Source organism: Chrysemys picta, chromosome 4 (assembly GCF_011386835.1).
Source record: "Chrysemys picta bellii isolate R12L10 chromosome 4, ASM1138683v2, whole genome shotgun sequence".
Classification (NCBI taxonomy): Eukaryota; Metazoa; Chordata; order Testudines; family Emydidae; genus Chrysemys; species Chrysemys picta.
The window spans coordinates 62179952-62200622 of NC_088794.1; the positions used below are offsets into that span (position 1 = coordinate 62179952).

Genomic DNA, 20671 nt, shown 5'->3' on the forward strand with positions numbered 1-20671 from the left:
CAATTTCCTCATCACTCTCGTCGCCGCGCTGCAATCGCCTCCTCGGCTGGTCCGGGTTTCGCCTTGGCATGTCCTGGCTCTGCATATACTCCAGGACAATGCGCGTGGTGTTCATAGTGCTCATAATTGCCGCGGTGATCTGAGCGGGCTCCATGATCCCAGTGCTGGCTATGGCGCCTGGTCAGAAAAAAGGCGCGAAAGTAGTATCTGATGGACCAGGAGAAGGAGGGAGGGCGGGAGGGAGGGAGGGCCGAGTGACGACATGGCGTACAGGTACAGGAACAGGGAAAAACACAAACAACTGTCACACAGAATGGTCCCCCCAAAGATTAAACTGAAAACCCTGGGCTTAGCAGGCCATTGATTTCACGGAGGAAGGGGAAGCAAATGAATACAGAACAAATCTATTTTTTACATCTTAAGCTGGCAGCCGACGGTGCAGCATGAGTGATAGCCTCTCCAGTACGATGATGATGGATACCAGTCATAATATACCATCGTCTGCCAAAAGGCAAGGGGCTGCTGCTGTGTAGCAATGCAGCCCCACGTCTGCCAGCCCCACGTCCGCCAGCACCCAGCATCGCCCTCAGCCTCTTCTGGGTGCTTAGCAGACAATACTGGGCAATTGGCAGAAAATAGTATACTACGACTGGTAGCCATCATCATCGAAACATGTCTGCCCAGGTGGCCATGATTGACAGCCACTCCAGTATGACGACGATGGGTACCAGTCATAATATACCATAGCCTACCAAAGGGCAAGGGGCTGGTGCAATGCAGCCCTATGGCTGCCAGCCCCACGGCTATCACTCATGCTACAACGTCTACCGCCAAAAGGCAGTTAGCAGCTGCTGCTGTGTAGCAATGCAGTCCCACGTCTGCCGGCACCCAGAGGACATATGGTGCCGGTAAGCTCAGCTGAGCTGAGCGGGCTCCATGTTGTCTGCACAGGTAACCCAGGTAAAAAGGCGCGAATCTATTGTCTGCCGTTGCTGTGACGGGGGGGGGAGGGGCCTGACGACATGTACCCAGAACCGCCCGCGACACTGTTTTGCATCATCCGGGCATTGGGATCTCAACCCAGAATTCCAAAGGGCGGCGGAGACTGCGGGAACTGTGGGATAGCTGTGGGATAGCTACCCATAGTGCAATGCTCCGGAAGTCGACGCTAGCCTCGTACTGTGGACGCGGTCCGCCGACTAGAGCACCTAGAGCATTTTATGTGTGGACACACACAATCGGCTGTATACAACCGATTTCAATAAAACCGGCTTCTATACATTCGAACTAATTTTGTAGTGTAGACATACCCATAGAAATGTAGGACTGTAAGGGACATTGGACCATGAGAAGTCAAGTCCTGTCCCCTGTGCTGAGGTAGGGCCAAGTAAACCTGGACCACCCCTGACAGATGGGTGTCTAACCTGCTCTTAAAAACCTGCAATGAGGGGATGCTGTGACCTCCCTTGGGAGCCTGTTCCAGTGCTGCTATCTGTACAGTTCGAAAATTTTTCCTAATATCTAACCTAAATCTCCCTGGCTGCAGGTTAAGGCCATTACTTCTTGTCCTATTTCCAGTGGTCATGCAGAACAATTGATCACCATCCTCTTTATAACAGCCCTTAACATGTTAACCCCTCTCCCCGCCTTAGTTTTCTTTTCTCAATGGCTGGGTTCAATATCTAGGGGTTTTCTTAACATTACAAAACAGAGATCAGTGAAGTCCCAGTATTCAGGAGTGCTTGCCACTCACAGCCGCCTCTGCCTCTACTTGCAATACTGTATTCTGAGATTTACCAACTTAGCCCAGTAAGTTCTTAGTGGTTTCACTGGGTAATGGGGAAGCACACTGCTGCTGCAACCTCTCCACTGTCTTTCACTGTAACAATGACCTCACCCCATGTCTAAGGTTCAGTCCCCTACCCGTGTCATCAGTGATTTCAGCTCTAGTAATCCCTGATCAGAAACAAAGACTCTTACATGAGTGCATAGGTGGCACGTAATGGAGGCCAGGGACTAAGCCTCCCCAAACCTTGCGCCAATGAGTGGAGGCAGTGGTGGATTTGGAGCCCTCTGAAAAATCTCCCGGCACAGGCCCAGGGCTGGAGGAGCTCTTGCTCGCTGCTGTGGCTCTAGAGCCACGGTGGGGTACAGAGCCTATCTGGTCTTGGGGGAGGAGGGAAGAGGCGAGTGGGGGCAGAACGGGGGCAGGGCCATGGGTGGAACAGTGTGGGGCTGCGGGAGAAGGGGTGGAACCAGGGAGAGGCTCCAGGCTCGGCGCTCCAGCCAGGACAGAGAGCTCTGCTGCAGTCCCAACCCTGGCCGGGGCTGAGCTCTCAGCACCCCCCTCTTGCTGGGACCACGAATGTGGGGGCCTGAGAGCAGCAAGTGGGGGCAGGTCCTTGGCCGGAAGAGGCAGGCAGGGAACTAGCCTCCTCAAGGGGAAGCTTCACCCACCACCAGGGCCAGTGCAAGGAAGTTTCGCGCCCTAGGCGAAACTTCCACCTTGCGCCCCTCCCCCGCCCTGCAGCAGCTCCCCGCCCCCCCTCCGCCCTGAGGCGCCCCCCGCTGCAGCTCCCCCCCAGCCCTGAGGCGCCCTCCCCCGTGGCATCTACCCCCCACCCCAGGGAGCCGTGCGGCAGCTCCCCACCCCAGCTCACCTCTGCTCTGCCTCCTCCCCGAGCACGCCTCCCCCGCTCTAATTCTCCTCCCCTCCCAGGCTTGCGGCGCCAAACAGCTGATTGGTGCTGCAAGCCTGGGAGGCGGGAGAAGTGGAGCGGCGACCGCGTGCTCGGGGAGGGCGCGTAAGGACGCTGTAAAAAAAATTGGGGGCACTGCTTTGGTGCCCCCAAATCTTGGCGCCCTAGGCAACCGCCTAGTTTGCCTAAATGGTAGCACCGGCCCTGCCCACCACCCATGCATAAGCGAGATCAGCTTTATCATTAACACTGTGGAAAGGAAAGTCAAACAGCTTCAAGGACTCCCCATCACCAGAGAAGAACACCTGTTAGCATCTGTCTGACTTCTACTTTGATTTGGCAGCACTACCCCCTACTTAGGGAGTGAAGCTATACTTAGGGTGATCCCCTCAATTAAGGCATGGTCAATGAAGTTATGCTGCCCTTTAGTCATACAATAAGGATAATGGCATTCAAGACTAAAGTGAATTTTAACCCAAAACACCCACACTTGATCACTTTGGCAAAGCAGGTCTGCTGATCACCTAGGCAAAGTTGGGGTGCAAATATGGTCTGAAGTCCTGAAGTCTTTTCCTTCAGTGCATCAGTAGATGTCGGGGAGAGCTCATTCAGACCCTGCTCACATAAACAGGAAAATCCTGGAATCCTCATTCCTGTAAAGCCAGGGCCTCCCCCTTTAGGAGGGAGGGCTGAGTGCCAATAGCCATGTCCCCAGCTCTCCTCAGTGAGTACCTTGCACTAGGAGCGAGGGTTAGGTTTGAGGTTTTTACCCCGTCACATATTTTTCAAGGTGACACCACTTCCTTATGCCAGTAGAGTAATGTTGTCATGGTAACATGGTGGCATCACACAGCCACCTCCTAGGTACCCCCAGAGTGGGGATGTTTCTGGCACAGCTTGTGTATGGGGAGGTGTGTGTAAGGGAGCATCCTGGCATCAAAACACATTGGTTTGAAATGAACCTCACTGCCCTCCCATTCCATCCCCCTGGTTCAGCCACCAAACTGCAAAATCAGTTGTTCACTGAGTTGGAGTGGCTCTCTCCATGGTGAGTGGGTCGTCAGCATTCCCTGTCTAATGGATCTGTGCCCGTGAGGGGCCCAGTCCGCCCTCCTGATGAGCACGTACTCACAACCCTGCTCTCTTTGGAAGGAGGAACCAGGCAGGCCTCTGCTTTTCTTTCCTGTCTGAAGTCCTGATACGTTTTTACCTTGTGCTGTTCTCTGGTATGAGTATGGGGGGGAGGGGAAAGGACGGAGCTTGCCTGGAGTCCCTGTTCCAATCCATATTCTATACACAAGGTGCCTCCTGCCATGTGAGTCTCAGTGGCCATGCTTGCCAGATGCTTCACCTCAGGAACCCATCCAGGATGGATGCCCCAGCCTGACGCAAGGCAGTGAGAAAGGGACTGCTCCAGATGCTCTAGTCTTCAGAGAGGGCAGTTCATCCCCTGCCAGGCCTCTGAGCTGTGCCCCAATAACCATGCCATTAGCTGTGAACGTCCTGCTCCTGCCACCTTGGACGGGCAGTGACTCTGCATGCACAGGCCCAGCTTGAGGGACTTGTCCTTGGAAAGCAGTGTGAATGTTTCCCCAGTGGGTAACACTCAGAAAAACCTGAGCAGAGGCCATGGCAGTCTGCTGCAGCAAGAGCCAGTATTGTTCTGGACACCTCTTTGCAACCATCACTGAACTGGGAAAGGGCAGCAGGAACACTGGACCTGATCTAGAGCTCCCAGACCCTGCCTGCATTCTAATTCCTGGACTGGAGGGTTGGAGAGGTGGGGCCCCTCCCCGGCTGGGGGCTCTGAAGGGTCCGGGGGGGTCTGACAGCTGGCTTCCTTCTCCACAGGCTTGGCGGATGAAGACTGCCTGTGGTACCTGGACAAGAATGGCTCATGGCACCCTGGCTTTGACTGCAACTTCTTCACCTTTTGCTGCGGCAATTGTTACCAGCGCTACTGCTGCATCGACCCCCTGAAGCTCATCACGGAGAGGCAGCAGAAGCACTGCCTTGCTTTCAGGTGAGCGGGGCATGGAGCCTGGCCAGAGCTCCCTGGGACACTGGTCCCACTGAGAACGACTGTGTCCTGGCACAGGGAGGGAGTGTTGATAGGGTTATGGACAGGCAATTGGAGGCTGAGACTCCTGCCTCCAATTTCAGGAGTTGAAGACACATGCCATCCCCGCCTAGAGTTCGGGTATTGTGGCCTCTGACATCTCTCCTCACTGTGACGAACTCTCTGTCTAGCTGCTTGGCTGCTGGCCCCTAGCCCAGGATCTGGACACCTACCTCCCACAGGTTAAAAATAGCAAAAGCAGCAATGTCTCTTCCTCTCCCTTCCTCCAAGTAGGAGCAGGTGCATGGCTGGGTGTTGATGCATGTGTGTATGAGGAGCTCTGAGAGAAAGGGGTGAGTGCTGCAGGTAGTTCTGGATGTGTTGTTCTGGGAGGTAGCTGCACAGTCTGGGTCGGGCTCCCATGGTAGTTCTGTCTCCTGCACTAATGAATCCCCACTGTTTGTTGACGGTGTTATGGCTGCAGGGGTGTAGCTGTCGTGAGAGGTGGTGATTGCACTGGGGAAGTGACTCTCAAGTGTTGAGGGCTGGTGCTACGGGGCTTTGTCTCTTGGGACAAAGACCTTGCCCTCGGCTTTGTATTGGGTGGGGAGGCAGCACAGAGAGTGGAACCAGGGTACCGTGCTTATGGTGGTCTGTGCGCTGAACAGGTGGGTTGCTGCATTTTGGAGCTTTTCCAGGTCCTGCATTTTCATTCCCAGGTGCAGCAAGTTGTGATAATCAGGTCTGGGCATCACCTTGGCCAGCTCTGCCATGGGGATGTGGGGAGTGGAGTGCAGGTGGGTGCATTTGCTGCTGTGACTCTTTGGGCACCCAGTGGCTTTGAGGAGCCCAGAAGGACCCCCAGGCCACTGACAGATGTAACAACCTGCAGGAGATGCCTTCAATAGCAGGGGGTCAGAGGAGGTGAGTTGTTCAAAGTGCTTCCCACCAGCATCAGCTCTGCATGGGCTGGCCTCTGCTCCTCAGACAGGTGCTGAACTCAGACAGGTGCCGGAAGAGCCGGGGCTGGCTGTCTCTGATGTGGGCGGGTGGGGCTGGCCATGTCTGTGACTGCTGCCCTTCAGACCATCCTGTATCCCCTGCTCTCTCTGTGGCTCCGTACAGATGCTGAGTAAAGTGGGGGAAGATTGAGCCCCAGTTGAGGGCCCTGGGGATGGAAGAACTGCCCATAATGACCCTGTGAGTGGATAGAAAAAGGAGGGCATAACAGTTCCCCCCAGGGCTTTATGGAAGCAGGACCATGCTTGCTGATCGGGTAGCCAGTGCTACCAAAGGTGGCTGTTCCTCCCTCCAGCTCTGGTGGATGGCCTCTTCCTGGCAGAGTGCAGGGTGGTCTCTGTCTCTGCCCTGGTGCCTGACAGAGGGAAGCAGAGCACACCAATGCTCTGGCCATGCCCCCTTAGAGCTGTGAGGGGCGGTGCAGAGCCATTACACAGGCCTTGTCTTCTGCAGGGCTTCCCCCCATGCCAGAGGAATTCCCCTGTGCCTGGTTCGCTGTGCTGCTGAAACTGGGATAAATGGGCCACAGTGCAGTGCTGAGTCAGGGACTCTTTGCGGAGTGCTGTTGCCTTGAGTTCCTCCATGTGCAAGACAGAGATGAGTATCCAGCGGCAAGTTTGTAACGTGAGCTGCTATTGCAGTGGATCTCTAATGGGTGTGATTACTGAACGCTTGTGGCTAGTGGCCAGGGCACGACTGGAGCATCACCTGCCCATCCCCGATGCTTAGGCTCTACCCAGAGTAAGGGGGAAAGATGGCTGAAGGCATGGGGTGAGGACACAAGCACACAGGATAAGCTGATGGGGGTGAGAAGGTTGGTGTGATCAGTAGTGTCGAGTCGACCAACTGGAGGGTGAGGCTGGAGGAGAGGCCACAGGGCTTCTGTCTGGCTCAGTACTGTCTCCTCCTTAGCATTGTGCTCACAACATCTAAATCCCACCGTGCCAGGCTCCTTGGGTTTGATTGTGGGAAGAAGTGGCTGAGATTGGTGCTTGTTCTGATCTCTCCCAGCAGCCAGCCCTGTAGCCAAGTCCTCCCGTCCTCCCCCTGCTCTTGTGAGCTTAGCATTTCTGTTGCTCCCATGACGTGAGCTGTGGTGACAGGGTAGGATCTGGCAGTGGGAGGGAGCTCTTGGACAGTCCAGTGCAGGGCTTTGAAGATAAGGAGTGAGCCTTGCATTTAGCCCCAGTGTTTAGCCAGGAGCCTGTGCAGAGCGGAGTGCAGGTGTGTTGTGCTGTGCACACCTGTGCTGTCAAGTAGCTTGGCTGCTGTGTCTTCGTCACTCCTGCTGGGTGCATTGCCCTGTGGCCTGGTGGCCAGGAGCGCGTGGATAGCCACAACCCTGGGGCTCAGGCTGGGGGTCAGGTTGCTCACCAGCCATGGCTGGAAGAGGGCATGGTTTGCAGCCCTCACTGGTTGGCTACCCAGCCATGGTGACAAGCCCAGAAGGTCCCTAAGGCAAGCAAGTGTGTGCGAGTCGCCACAGTGGACAGGCTAGAGGGGGAAGCGAGAGCAGTGGGAGGAGGCTGCCCATTTGGGGGTTGGGGTGGAGACTCAGGGAAGGATTTGTGTGAGGGGAGAGGGCCACATGTTAAAGGCCGAGCGAAAGGGGAGGGATGACTGGGGATTCAGGTTGGAGATGGAGGGTGAGAAGGAGCTGAAGGAGGGGCTGAGGGAGGAGGGGAGGAGATGAAGGGAGGGAGAGGGGACTTGGCACCTGATAGCACCCAGGACTGAAGATCCCCTGCAGTCTGCGTGGTGTGTGTGTGTGTGTGCGTGCAGCCAGTGCAGGTGTGTGTGGGAAGGGTGGGGCTGTGTTTGGGGAGGCATCTTGGTTAGTGGCTGTAGTGTTGGGGGAGGGGGCAGCAGCATGTGGCCATTTAGGGGAAGGGAGCACTGGGGCAGGGCTCTGCATGGGGGGCCACTGGTGGTGCATGGCCATGTATGTGGAGGGGGCAGCAGTGTCTGGCTGTGTATGAGAGGGAATGTTCTGTGCATGGCCATTTATGTTGGTGGGCGGGGAGCTATGTATGTGTGGGGGGCGGCAGTGCGTGGCCGTGTATATGGGGGATGCGGTGGTGCATGGCCATATATGTTTGGGGGGATCGCAGTGTATGGCTGTACACACGGGGAGGCATGGCTGTGTATGGGGGGGCGGTGGCGTGTGGCCATGTACATGGTGCGGGGGGGAATGGTCGTGCATGGCCGTGTATGTGGGGGGAGGCAGCGGTGCGTGGTGGGGGTGGCGGGGCATGGCATGCAGTGTGCTCCAGTGCACTGCCCATTCCCATGTGGGTTCCAAACTCCAGTGGCAGTGGGTCTCTCATCCCTGCAGTGGAGCCCTGAGTGGAATGAAGCCCACTGTGCTGAGGTGCAGGGCAGAGACATTAGGGGAGCTCTGCAAAGCCTGCCTTTCTCTTCTCCGTTGTAATCTTTTGGGAGGATTTTGCCTGCTGCTATGATCCAGGTCTCCAGTGACTCATGGCACAGGCAGCCTCTACTCGATCAAAGCACTGCCCAGAACATCAGGTGGAGCATTCCCAGGGTTGGGGAAGGGGTCCCAAGTCCCAGCCACAGGGCTGCCCAGAGGATTCAGGGGGCCTGGGGCAAAGCAATTTCGGGGGCCCCTTCCATAAAAAAAAGTTGCAATACTATAGAATACTATATTCTCGTGGGGGCCCCTGTGGGGCCCAGGGCCTGGGGCAAATTGCCCCATTTGCCCCCGCCCCCCGGGCGGCCCTGCCCAGCCATGCACAAACCCCAAGACCACCCATTAATCCTTTCATCTCCACAGCCTTGGGGAGGGAGGGCAGGGTCCCAGGATTCATCCCTTGCAGGGAGCTGGATCCATGCAATGCACAGGGATCAGGCGCTGCCTGTGAACTGCACATCTCTCTATGTGCAGCATATAGCCAGCATGTGTCTGTGAAGGATCCACTTGGTCCAGGGAAGGGCAGCATTGGGCACTCGGGACAGTACTTGAGACTGCCCTGTAACCATGTCTGCTTGTGTCCCACAGCCCAAAGACCATCGCTGGCATTGCCTCAGCCGTCGTCCTCTTCGTGGCCATCGTTGCCACCATCATCTGCTGCTTCATGTGCTCCTGCTGCTACCTGTACCAGAGACGGCAGCACATGCGGACACCCTTCCAAGGTAGGGGCTGGCAGCACAACTACCCTCTGTGCAGCCACGGCCTGGGAAGAGCAGGGTGGGCCCAGGAGGGGGGGCAGAGGGGGCACCAGAGGGGGCTCAGGCACAGGAAGTACTTGGTAAATGTTGGTTGGTTTAGTTCTCTTTGACTCTAGGCTGGGGAGAGATGGGAGGGATGCAATTGAGCTTTTGCGAACAGGGGCTGCTAACAGGGAGTTTCGCAAGGGAGTTTGGAAGGGGAGCAGGAAAGGAGCGTGGGTCCCTTGCCGGTCTATCTTATACCCTTTATTCCCCTTAAAACCTATAGCCCAAACTACATTCAAAACTTCTTGCTTTAAACAACCCCTTCATTAACTAGGAGAAAATGCAGGCAGAAGCCCAGCTGCAGAGTGGGAGCTATCCAGTTTATTGCACTGAGTGTAGCACATATGAGTACCTGCCCCATGGGCGGGTGGCGTATGTGTGCATTCGGTGCAAGGAGCTCCTGGCCCTCAGAGACCACGTACAGACTCTGGAGGCAAGGGTGGCGGAACTGGAGGAGCTAAGGGAGGCAGAGAGGTATGTTGATGAGGCTTTCCGGGACACTGTAGAATTGTCCCACCTCCGGTCAGCCCCTGCGCTGTTGAGCAGGATGAAAGGCCGAGGGAAGCAGAGCAGTCAACAGGAGCAGAGGGAAACCTTCCCATAGTTGGGACCCTCCTTCCAGACGGTGCTGGGGTTGCCTCTCGCACTGAGGTTACCTCTCCAGGGGAGGGAACTCCAGTTGCTAGGAAAAGGCAGGTATTAGTATTGGGAGATTCGATCATTAGAAACGTAGATAGCTGGGTTTGTGATGACCGGGAGAACCATATGGTGACTTGCCTGCCTGGTGCGAAGGTTGCGGATCTCTCGAGGCATCTAGACAGACTTATAGAATCATAGAATCATAGAATCATAGAATATCAGAGTTGGAAGGGACCTCAAGAGGTCATCTAGTCCAACCCCCTGCTCAAAGCAGGACCAATTCCCAGCTAAATCATCCCAGCCAGGGCTTTGTCAAGCCGGGCCTTAAAAACCTCCAAGGAAGGAGACTCCACCACCTCCCTAGGTAACGCATTCCAGTGTTTCACCACCCTCCTAGTGAAATAGTTTTTCCTGATATCCAACCTGGACTTCCCCCACCGCAACTTGAGACCATTGCTCCTTGTTCTGTCATCTGCCACCACTGAGAACAGCCGAGCTCCATCCTCTTTGGAACCCCCCTTCAGGTAGTTGAAGGCTGCTATCAAATCCCCCCTCATTCTTCTCTTCTGGAGACTAAACAATCCCAGTTCTCTCAGCCTCTCCTCATAAGTCATATGCTCCAGACCCCTAATCATTTTTGTTGCCCTCCGCTGGACTCTTTCCAATTTTTCCACATCCTTCTTGTAGTGTGGGGCCCAAAACTGGACACAGTATTCCAGATGAGGCCTCACCAATGTCGAATAAAGGGGAACGATCACGTTCCTCGATCTGCTGGCAATGCCCCTACTTATACAGCCCAAAATGCCGTTAGCCTTCTTGGCAACAAGAGCACACTGTTGACTCATATCCAGCTTCTCGTCCACTGTGACCCCTAGGTCCTTTTCAGCAGAACTGCTACCTAGCCATTCGGTCCCTAGTCTGTAGCAGTGCATGGGATTCTTCCGTCCTAAGTGCAGGACTCTGCACTTGTCCTTGTTGAACCTCATCAGGTTTTTTTCTGCCCAATCCTCTAATTTGTCTAGGTCCCTCTGTATCCGATCCCTACCCTCTAGTGTATCTACCACGCCTCCTAGTTTAGTGTCATCTGCAAACTTGCTGAGAGTGCAGTCCACACCATCCTCCAGATCATTAATAAAGATATTAAACAAAACCGGCCCCAGGACCGACCCTTGGGGCACTCCACTTGAAACCGGCTGCCAACTAGACATGGAGCCATTGATCACTACCCGTTGAGCCCGACGATCTAGCCAGCTTTCTATCCACCTTACAGTCCATTCATCCAGCCCATACTTCTTTAACTTGGTGGCAAGAATACTGTGGGAGACAGTATCAAAAGCTTTGCTAAAGTCAAGAAATAACACATCCACTGCTTTCCCCTCATCCACAGAGCCAGTTATCTCATCATAGAAGGCAATTAGGTTAGTCAGGCACGACTTCCCCTTCGTGAATCCATGCTGACTGTTCCTGATCACTTTCCTTTCCTCTAAATGTTTCATAATTGATTCCTTGAGGACCTGCTCCATAATTTTTCCAGGGACTGAGGTGAGGCTGACTGGCCTGTAGTTCCCCGGATCCTCCTTCTTCCCTTTTTTAAAGATGGGCACTACATTAGCCTTTTTCCAGTCATCTGGGACCTCCCCCGATCGCCATGAGTTTTCAAAAATAATGGCTAATGGCTCTGCAATCTCACCCGCCAACTCCTTTAGCACCCTCGGATGCAGTGCATCCGGCCCCATGGACTTGTGCACGTCCAGTTTTTCTAAATAGTCCCGAACCACTTCTTTCTCCACAGAGGGTTGGTCACCTTCTCCCCATGCTGTACTGCCCAGTGCAGCAATCTGGGAGCTGACCTTGTGCGTGAAGACAGAGGCAAAAAAATCATTGAGTACATTAGCTTTTTCCACATCCTCGGTCACTAGGTTGCCTCCCTCATTCAGTAAGGGGCCCACACTTTCCTTGATTTTCTTCTTGTTGCTAACATACCTGAAGAAACCCTTCTTGTTACTCTTAACATCTCTTGCTAACTGCAACTCCAAGTGTGATTTGGCCTTCCTGATTTCACTCCTGCACGCCTGAGCAATATTTTTATACTCCTCCCTGGTCATTTGTCCAATCTTCCACTTCTTATAAGCCTCTTTTTTGCGTTTAAGATCAGCAAGGATTTCACTGTTTAGCCAAGCTGGTCGCCTGCCATATTTACTATTCTTTCTACACATCGGGATGGTTTGTTCCTGCAACCTCAATAAGGATTCTTTAAAATACAGCCAGCTCTCCTGGACCCCTTTGCCCTTCATGTTATTCTCCCAGGGGATCCTGCCCACCTGTTCCCTGAGGGAGTCAAAGTCTGCTTTTCTGAAGTCCAGGGTCCATATTCTGCTGCTCTCCTTTCTTCCTTGTGTCAGAATCCTGAACTTGACCATCTCATGGTCACTGCCTCCCAGGTTCCCATCCACTTTTGCTTCCCCTACTAGTTCTTCCCTGTTTGTGAGCAGCAGGTCAAGAAAAGCTTTGCCCCTAGTTGGTTCCTCCAGCACTTGCACCAGGAAATTGTCCCCTACGCTTTCCAAAAATTTCCTGGATTGCCTGTGCACCGCTGTATTGCTCTCCCAGCAGATATCAGGGTGATTAAAGTCTCCCATGAGAACCAGGGCCTGCGATCTAGCAACTTCTGCTAGTTGCCAGAAGAAAGCCTCGTCCACCTCATCCCCCTGGTCTGGTGGTCTATAGCAGACTCCAACCACGACATCACCCTTGTTGCTCCCACTTCTCAACTTTATCCAGAGACACTCAGGTTTTTCTGCAGTATCATACCGGAGCTCTGAGCAGTCATACTCCTCTCTTACATACAATGCAACTCCCCCACCTTTTCTGCCCTGCCTGTCCTTCCTGAACAGTTTATATCCATCCATGACAGTACTCCAGTCATGTGAGTTATCCCACCAAGTCTCTGTTATTCCAATCACATCATAGTTCCCTGACTGTGCCAGGACTTCCAGTTCTCCCTGCTTGTTTCCCAGGCTTCTTGCATTTGTGTATAGTGCTGGGGAGGAGCCGGTGGTCGTGGTACACGTAGGTACCAATGACATAGGGAAGGGTAGGAGAGATGTCCTGGAGGCCAAATTTAGGCTGCTAGGGAAGAGACTGAAATCCAGGACCTCTATGGTGGCATTCTCAGAAATGCTCCCAGTTCCACACGCAGGGCCAGGTAGGCAGGCAGAGCTTCAGAGTCTCAATGCGTGGATGAGACGCTGGTGTAGAGAGGAGGGGTTTACATTCATTAGGAACTGGGGAAACTTCTGGAATGGGGGGAGCCTATACAGGAAGGATGGGCTCCACCTAAACCAAAGTGGAACCAGACTGCTGGCACTAAACATTAAAAAGGTTGTAGAGCAGTTTTTAAACTAGGAGATGGGGGAAAAGCATCTTTGGAAGGCAAAAGATGCACTGTCCTAGAGATGGGGGTTCCACAACCACCACTCCCAAGAGGAGGAGGAGGGTGGTGGTGGTCGGGGACTCCCTCCTCAGGGGGACTGAGTCATCTATCTGCCGCCCCGACCGGGAAAACCGAGAGGTCTGCTGCTTGCCAGGAGCTAGGATACACGATGTGACGGAGAGACTGCCGAGACTCATCAAGCCCTCGGATCGCTACCCCTTCCTGCTTCTCCACGTGGGCACTAACGATACTGCCAAGAATGACCTTGAGCGGATCACTGCAGACTACGTGGCTCTTGGAAGAAGGATAAAGGAGTTTGAGGCGCAAGTGGTGTTCTCGTCCATCCTCCCTGTGCAAGGAAAAGGCCGGGGTAGAGACCGTCGAATCGTGGAAGTCAACGAATGGCTACGCAGGTGGTGTCGGAGAGAAGGCTTTGGATTCTTCGACCATGGGATGGTGTTCCAAGAAGAAGGAGTGCTAGGCAGAGACGGGCTCCACCTAACGAAGAGAGGGAAGAGCATCTTCGCCAGCAGGCTGGCTAACCTAGTGAGGAGGGCTTTAAACTAGGTTCACCGGGGGAAGGAGACCAAAGCCCTGAGGTAAGTGGGGAAATGGGATCCTGGGAGGAAGCACAAGCAGGAGAGCGCAAGAGGGGAGGACTCCTGTCTCATGCTGAGAAAGAGGGACGATCGATGAGTTATCTTAAGTGCCTATACACAAATGCAAGAAGCTTGGGAAAAAAGCAGGGAGAACTGGAAGTCCTGGCACAGTCAGGGAACTATGATGTGATTGGAATAACAGAGACTTGGTGGGATAACTCACATGACTGGAGTACTGTCATGGATGGATATAAACTGTTCAGGAAGGACAGGCAGGGCAGAAAAGGTGGGGGAGTTGCGTTGTATGTAAGAGAGGAGTATGACTGCTCAGAGCTCCGGTATGAAACTGCAGAAAAACCTGAGATAAAGGTTGATAAAGTTGAGAAGTGTGAGCAACAAGGGTGATGTCGTGGTTGCAGTCTGCTATAGACCACCAGACCAGGGGGATGAGGTGGACGAGGCTTTCTTCTGGCAACTAGCAGAAGTTGCTAGATCGCAGGCCCTGGTTCTCATGGGAGACTTTAATCACCCTGATATCTGCTGGGAGAGCAATACAGCGGTGCACAGGCAATCCAGGAAATTTTTGGAAAGTGTAGGGGACAATTTCCTGATGCAAGTGCTGGAGGAACCAACTAGGGGCAAAGCTTTTCTTGACCTGCTACTCACAAACAGAGAAGAACTAGTAGGGGAAGCAAAAGTGGATGGGAACCTGGGAGGCAGTGACCATGAGATGGTTGAGTTCAGGATCCTTACACAAGGAAGAAAGGAGAGCAGCAGAATACGGACCCTGGACTTCAGAAAAGCAGACTTTGACTCCCTCAGGGAACAGATGGACAGGATCCCCTGGGAGAATAACATGAAGGGCAAAGGGGTCCAGGAGAGCTGGCTGTATTTTAAAGAATCCTTATTGAGGTTGCAGGAACAAACCATCCCAATGTGTAGAAAGAATAGTAAATATGGCAGGCGACCAGCTTGGCTAAACAGTGAAATCCTTGCTGATCTTAAACGCAAAAAAGAAGCTTACAAGAAGTGGAAGATTGGACAAATGACCAGGGAGGAGTATAAAAATATTGCTCAGGCGTGCAGGAGTGAAATCAGGAAGGCCAAATCACACTTGGAGTTGCAGTTAGCAAGAGATGTTAAGAGTAACAAGAAGGGTTTCTTCAGGTATGTTAGCAACAAGAAGAAAATCAAGGAAAGTGTGGGCCCCTTACTGAATGAGGGAGGCAACCTAGTGACCGAGGATGTGGAAAAAGCTAATGTACTCAATGATTTTTTTGCCTCTGTCTTCACGCACAAGGTCAGCTCCCAGATTGCTGCACTGGGCAGTACAGCATGGGGAGAAGGTGACCAACCCTCTGTGGAGAAAGAAGTGGTTCGGGACTATTTAGAAAAACTGGACGTGCACAAGTCCATGGGGCCGGATGCGCTGCATCCGAGGGTGCTAAAGGAGTTGGCGTGTGAGATTGCAGAGCCGTTAGCCATTATTTTTGAAAACTCATGGCGATTGGGGGAGGTCCCAGATGACTGGAAAAAGGCTAATGTAGTGCCCATCTTTAAAAAAGGGAAGAAGGAGGATCCGGGGAACTACAGGCCAGTCAGCCTCACCTCAGTCCCTGGAAAAATCATGGAGCAGGTCCTCAAGGAATCAATTATGAAAGATTTAGAGGAGAGGAAAGTGATCAGGAACAGTCAGCATGGATTCACGAAGGGGAAGTCGTGCCTGACTAACCTAATTGCCTTCTATGATGAGATAACTGGCTCTGTGGATGAGGGGAAAGCAGTGGATGTGTTATTCCTTGACTTTAGCAAAGCTTTTGATACGGTCTCCCACAGTATTCTTGCCGCCAAGTTAAAGAAGTATGGGCTGGATGAATGGACTGTAAGGTGGATAGAAAGCTGGCTAGATCGTTGGGCCCAACGGGTAGTGATCAATGGCTCCATGTCTAGTTGGCAGCCGGTTTCAAGCGGAGTGCCCCAAGGGTCAGTCCTGGGGCCGGTTTTGTTTAATATCTTTATTAATGATCTGGAGGATGGTGTGGACTGCACTCTCAGCAAGTTTGCAGATGACACTAAACTAGGAGGCGTGGTAGATACACTAGAGGGTAGGGATCGGATACAGAGGGACCTAGACAAATTAGAGGATTGGGCCGAAAAAAACCTGATGAGGTTCAACAAGGACAAGTGCAGAGTCCTGCACTTAGGACGGAAGAATCCCATGCACTGCTACAGACTAGGGACCAAATGGCTAGGTAGCAGTTCTGCAGAAAAGGACCTAGGGGTCACAGTGGACGAGAAGCTGGATATGAGTCAACAGTGTGCTCTTGTTGCCAAGAAGGCTAACGGCATTTTGGGCTGTATAAGTAGGGGCATTGCCAGCAGATCGAGGAACGTGATCGTTCCCCTTTATTCGACATTGGTGAGGCCTCATCTGGAATACTGTGTCCAGTTTTGGGCCCCACACTACAAGAAGGATGTGGAAAAATTGGAAAGAGTCCAGCGGAGGGCAACAAAAATGATTAGGGGGCTGGAGCACATGACTTATGAGGAGAGGCTGAGGGAACTGGGATTGTTTAGTCTCCAGAAGAGAAGAATGAGGGGGGATTTGATAGCAGCCTTCAACTACCTGAAGGGGGGGTTCCAAAGAGGATGGAGCTCGGCTGTTCTCAGTGGTGGCAGATGACAGAACAAGGAGCAATGGTCTCGAGTTGCAGTGGGGGAGGTCCAGGTTGGATATCAGGAAAAACTATTTCACTAGGAGGGTGGTAAAACACTGGAATGCATTACCTAGGGAGGTGGTGGAGTCTCCTTCCTTGGAGGTTTTTAAGGTCCGGCTTGACAAAGCCCTGGCTGGGATGATTTAGCTGGGAATTGGTCCTGCTTTGAGCAGGGGGTTGGACTAGATGACCTCTTGAGGTCCCTTCCAACTCTGATATTCTGTGATTCTGTGATTCTGTGAAAGCCGACTGCTGCAGAGGAGCATGTGGCTCGGACAGAGACTTCTCTTAGGGGAGAGTCTAGTGATAGAGAATCTCCAGGTTATAGTCAGGAGCAGAGGATGGAAGAGGATAAAGTAGGGGCCAGATCAGATGATAAACATTCACATAAAAAAGAATCTGATACATCAGAAAAGGGCAGACAAATAAACAGTGACAAGTTTTTAAAGTGCTTGTACACAAATGCTAGAAGTCTAAATAATAAGATGGGTGAACTAGAGTGCCTTGTGATAAAGGAGGATTTTGATATAATAGGCATCACAGAAACCTGGTGGACTGAGAGCAATCAATGGGACACAATCATTCTGGGATACAAAATATATCAGAAGGACAGAACAGGTCGTGCAGGGGGGGGAGTGGCACTATATGTGAAAGAAAATGTACAATCAAATGAAGTAAAAATCTTAAGCAAATCCGCATGTTCCATAGAATCTCTATGGATAGAAATTTCATGCTCTAATAAGAATATAACATTAGGGATCTATTATCGACCACCTGACCAGGACGGTAATAGTGATGATGAAATGCTAAGGGAAATTAGAGAGGCTATCAAAATTAAGAACTCAATAATAGTGGGGGATTTCAATTATCCCCATATTGACTGGGAACATTTCACTTCAGGACGAAATGCAGAGATAAAATTTCTCGATACTTTAAATGACTGCTTCATGGAGCAGCTGGTACGGGAACCCACAAGGGGAGAGGCAACTCTAGATTTAGTCCTGAGTGGAGCGCAGGAGCTGGTCCAAGCGGTAACTATAGCAGGACCGCTTGGAAATAGTGACCATAATACAATAACGTTCAACATCCCTGTGGTGAGAAGAACATCTCAACAGCCCAACACTGTGGTATTTAATTTCAAAAGGGGGAACTATGCAAAAATGAGGGGGTTAGTTAAATAGAAGTTAAAAGGTACAGTGACTAAAGTGAAATCCCTGCAAGCTGCATGGGCGCTTTTTAAAGACACCATAATAGAGGCCCAACTTCAATGTATACCCCAAATTAAGAAACACAGAAAAAGAACTAAAAAAGAGCCACCGTGGCTTAACACCCATGTAAAAGAAGCAGTCAGAGATAAAAAGACTTCCTTTAAAAAGTGGAAGTCAAATCCTAGTGAGGCAAATAGAAAGGAGCATAAACGCTGCCAAATTAAGTGCAAGAATGTAATAAGAAAAGCCAAAGAGGAGTTTGAAGAACGGCTAGCCAAAAACTCCAAAGGTAATAACAAAATGTTTTTTAAGTACCTCAGAAGCAGGAAGCCTGCTAAACAACCAGTGGGGCCCTTGATGATCGAGATACAAAAGGAGCGCTTAAAGACGATAAAGTCATTGCGGAGAAACTAATGGATTCTTTGCTTCAGTCTTCACGGCTGAGGATGTTAGGGAGATTCCCAAACCTGAGCTGGCTTTTGTAGGTGACAAATCTGAGGAACTGTCACGGATTGAAGTGTCACGAGAGGAGGTTTTGGAATTAATTGATAAACTTAACATTAACAAGTCACTGGGACCAGATGGCATTCACCCAAGAGTTCTGAAAGAACTCAAATGTGAAGTTGCGGAACTGTTAACTAAGGTTTGTAACCTGTCCTTTAAATCGACTTCTGTACCCAATGACTGGAAGTTAGCTAATGTAACGCCAGTATTTAAAAAGGGTTCTAGAGGTGATCCCGGCAATTACAGACTGGTAAGTCTAACATCTGTACCAGGCAAATTAGTCGAAACAATAGTTAAGAATAAAATTGCCCGACACATAGAAAAACATGTGGACAAGGGGGATCCAGTGGACATAGTGTACTTAGATTTCCAGAAAGCCTTTGACAAGGTCCCTCACCAAAGGCTCTTATGTAAATTAAGCTGCCATGGGATAAGAGGGAAGGTCCTTTCATGGATTGAGAAATGGTTAAAAGACAGGGAACAAAGGGTAGGAATTAATGATAAATTCTCAGAATGGAGAGGGGTAACTAGTGGTGTTCCCCAAGGGTCAGTCCTCGGACCGATCCTATTCAACTTATTCATAAATGATCTGGAGAAAGGGGTAAACAGTGAGGTGGCAAAGTTTGCAGATGATACTAAACTGCTAAAGATAGTTAAGTCCAAAGCAGACTGTGAAGAACTTCAAAAAGATCTCACAAAACTAAGTGATTGGGCAACAAAATGGCAAATGAAATTTAATGTGGATAAATGTAAAGTAATGCACATTGGAAAAAATAACCCCAACTATACATACAATATGATGGGGGCTAATTTAGCTACAACAAGTCAGGAAAAAGATCTTGGAGTCATCGTGGATAGTTCTCTGAAAATGTCCACGCAGTGTGCAGAGGCGGTCAAAAAAGCAAACAGGACGTTAGGAATCATTAAAAAGGGGATAGAGAATAAGACTGAGAATATATTATTGCCCTTACATAAATCGATGGTACGCCCTCATCTCGAATACTGCATACAGATGTGTTCTCCTCATCTCAAAAAAGATATACTGGTACTAGAAAAGGTTCAGAAAAGGGCAACTAAAATGATTAATGGTTTGGAACGGGTCCCATATGAGGAGAGATTAAAGACGCTAGGACTCTTCAGCTTGGAAAAGAGGAGACTAAGGGGGGATATGATAGAGATATATAAAATCATGAGTGAGGTGGAGAAAGTGGATAAGGAAAAGTTATTTACTTATTTCCATAATACAAGAACTAGGGGTCATCAAATGAAATTAATAGGCAGCAGGTTTAAAACAAATAAAAGGAAGTTCTTCTTCACGCAGCGCACAGTCAACTTGTGGAACTCCTTACCTGAGAAGGTTGTGAAGGCTAGTAACAGAGTTTAAAAGAGAACTGGATAAATTCATGGTGGTTAAGTCCATTAATGGCTATTAGCCAGGAGGGTAAGGAATGGTGTCCCTAGCCTCTGTCTGTCAGAGGATGGAGATGGATGGCAGGAGAGAGATCACTTGATCATTGCCTGTTAGGTTCACTCCCTCTGGGGCACCTGGCATTGGCCACTGTTGGTAGACAGGATACTGGGCTAGATGGACCTTTGGTCTGACCCGGTACGGCCTTTCTTATGTTCTTATGTTAATTAGGGTGACTGTAGTGTGTGTGTCCAGGAGGGAGGGAGGGGAGGAAAATATTGACTAGCTGCTCATTAACTGAGCACTGTCCATCCTGTGCACTGAATGCGGCACGGGGAAAAATACAACATGATCATGTATCATCATGCATATGCAAAAGTGGGAGGCTGAATTAAGGTTGCACAGGCAACCTTATTTCTGGCATTTCCTAACTTCTGTGTTTTTGACTTTGCAACCTTACCATAGTTTTTTGTGTGTAATATTCTAGGTTTTTAGAACAGCAAACTGAAAAATCAGAAATTACATAACGTGCCTCATATTGACATCCACATGAGTCATCATCGGGTTTGGAACCTTTTGATCCACTGCACAGATCTCTTATCACTTGAGCTAAGGAAGTAATTGATCACAGTAGGTTGTCATCCTCTATATGGACCAGCACTAGAGAGACATTTTGCTAATGGGTTTCACAGATATTTGCTGACATCAGAGGAATGATGAAACCCTGGATTTGTGGGTTCCATTCCAGGCTCTGCAGGGGGGTATTCTCTAGTGGTCACAGACACTCTACCTGTCCCGTCCCCCCAGTACACACACATATTTCACCCCTTCTGCCCTGTCTCTTCCAACCTGTCCCTAACCCGTCCTGTCCCCACCTCCAGCTCCTCGTCCCTGTTAAGCTGTCTGCAGTGGCTCAGGAGCATGAGTACCAACCTCAGGGCAGACTGTCAAGAAAGAGGACACACACCCCAAATTCGCTGTGAGTTCTATATTTGTATTTCACCAATCAATCAAGTGTAAACTCCTCAGACACTACACCAGCCTCAACATGGAACCACAGACAGTTCCCTTGGGTACTCCGATCCATCTCTGGGGGTTATAGTAAATAAGCCTTGCGGTCTCTTCTATCCCTATGATTCTATGATCTTGCC

The 20671-nt window shown here is 51.0% G+C and overlaps 1 protein-coding gene across 2 annotated transcripts in view; it reads left to right on the top strand.

The window, feature by feature from the left end:
• Nucleotides 1–20671, top strand: part of SHISA4 (shisa family member 4) — a 62976-nt gene that overhangs the window by 28034 nt on the left and 14271 nt on the right. Inside the window, exons 2-4 of one of the 2 annotated variants that reach the window (XM_065595128.1) lie at nucleotides 4551–4722; nucleotides 8798–8931; nucleotides 13239–13683. In XM_065595128.1, coding sequence (XP_065451200.1) covers nucleotides 4551–4722; nucleotides 8798–8931; nucleotides 13239–13651 — 719 coding nt within the window. In that variant the 3' untranslated portion in view covers nucleotides 13652–13683. The remainder of the gene's footprint in view (nucleotides 1–4550; nucleotides 4723–8797; nucleotides 8932–13238; nucleotides 13684–20671) is intronic. The other variant, XM_065595129.1, reaches the window with a different exon arrangement.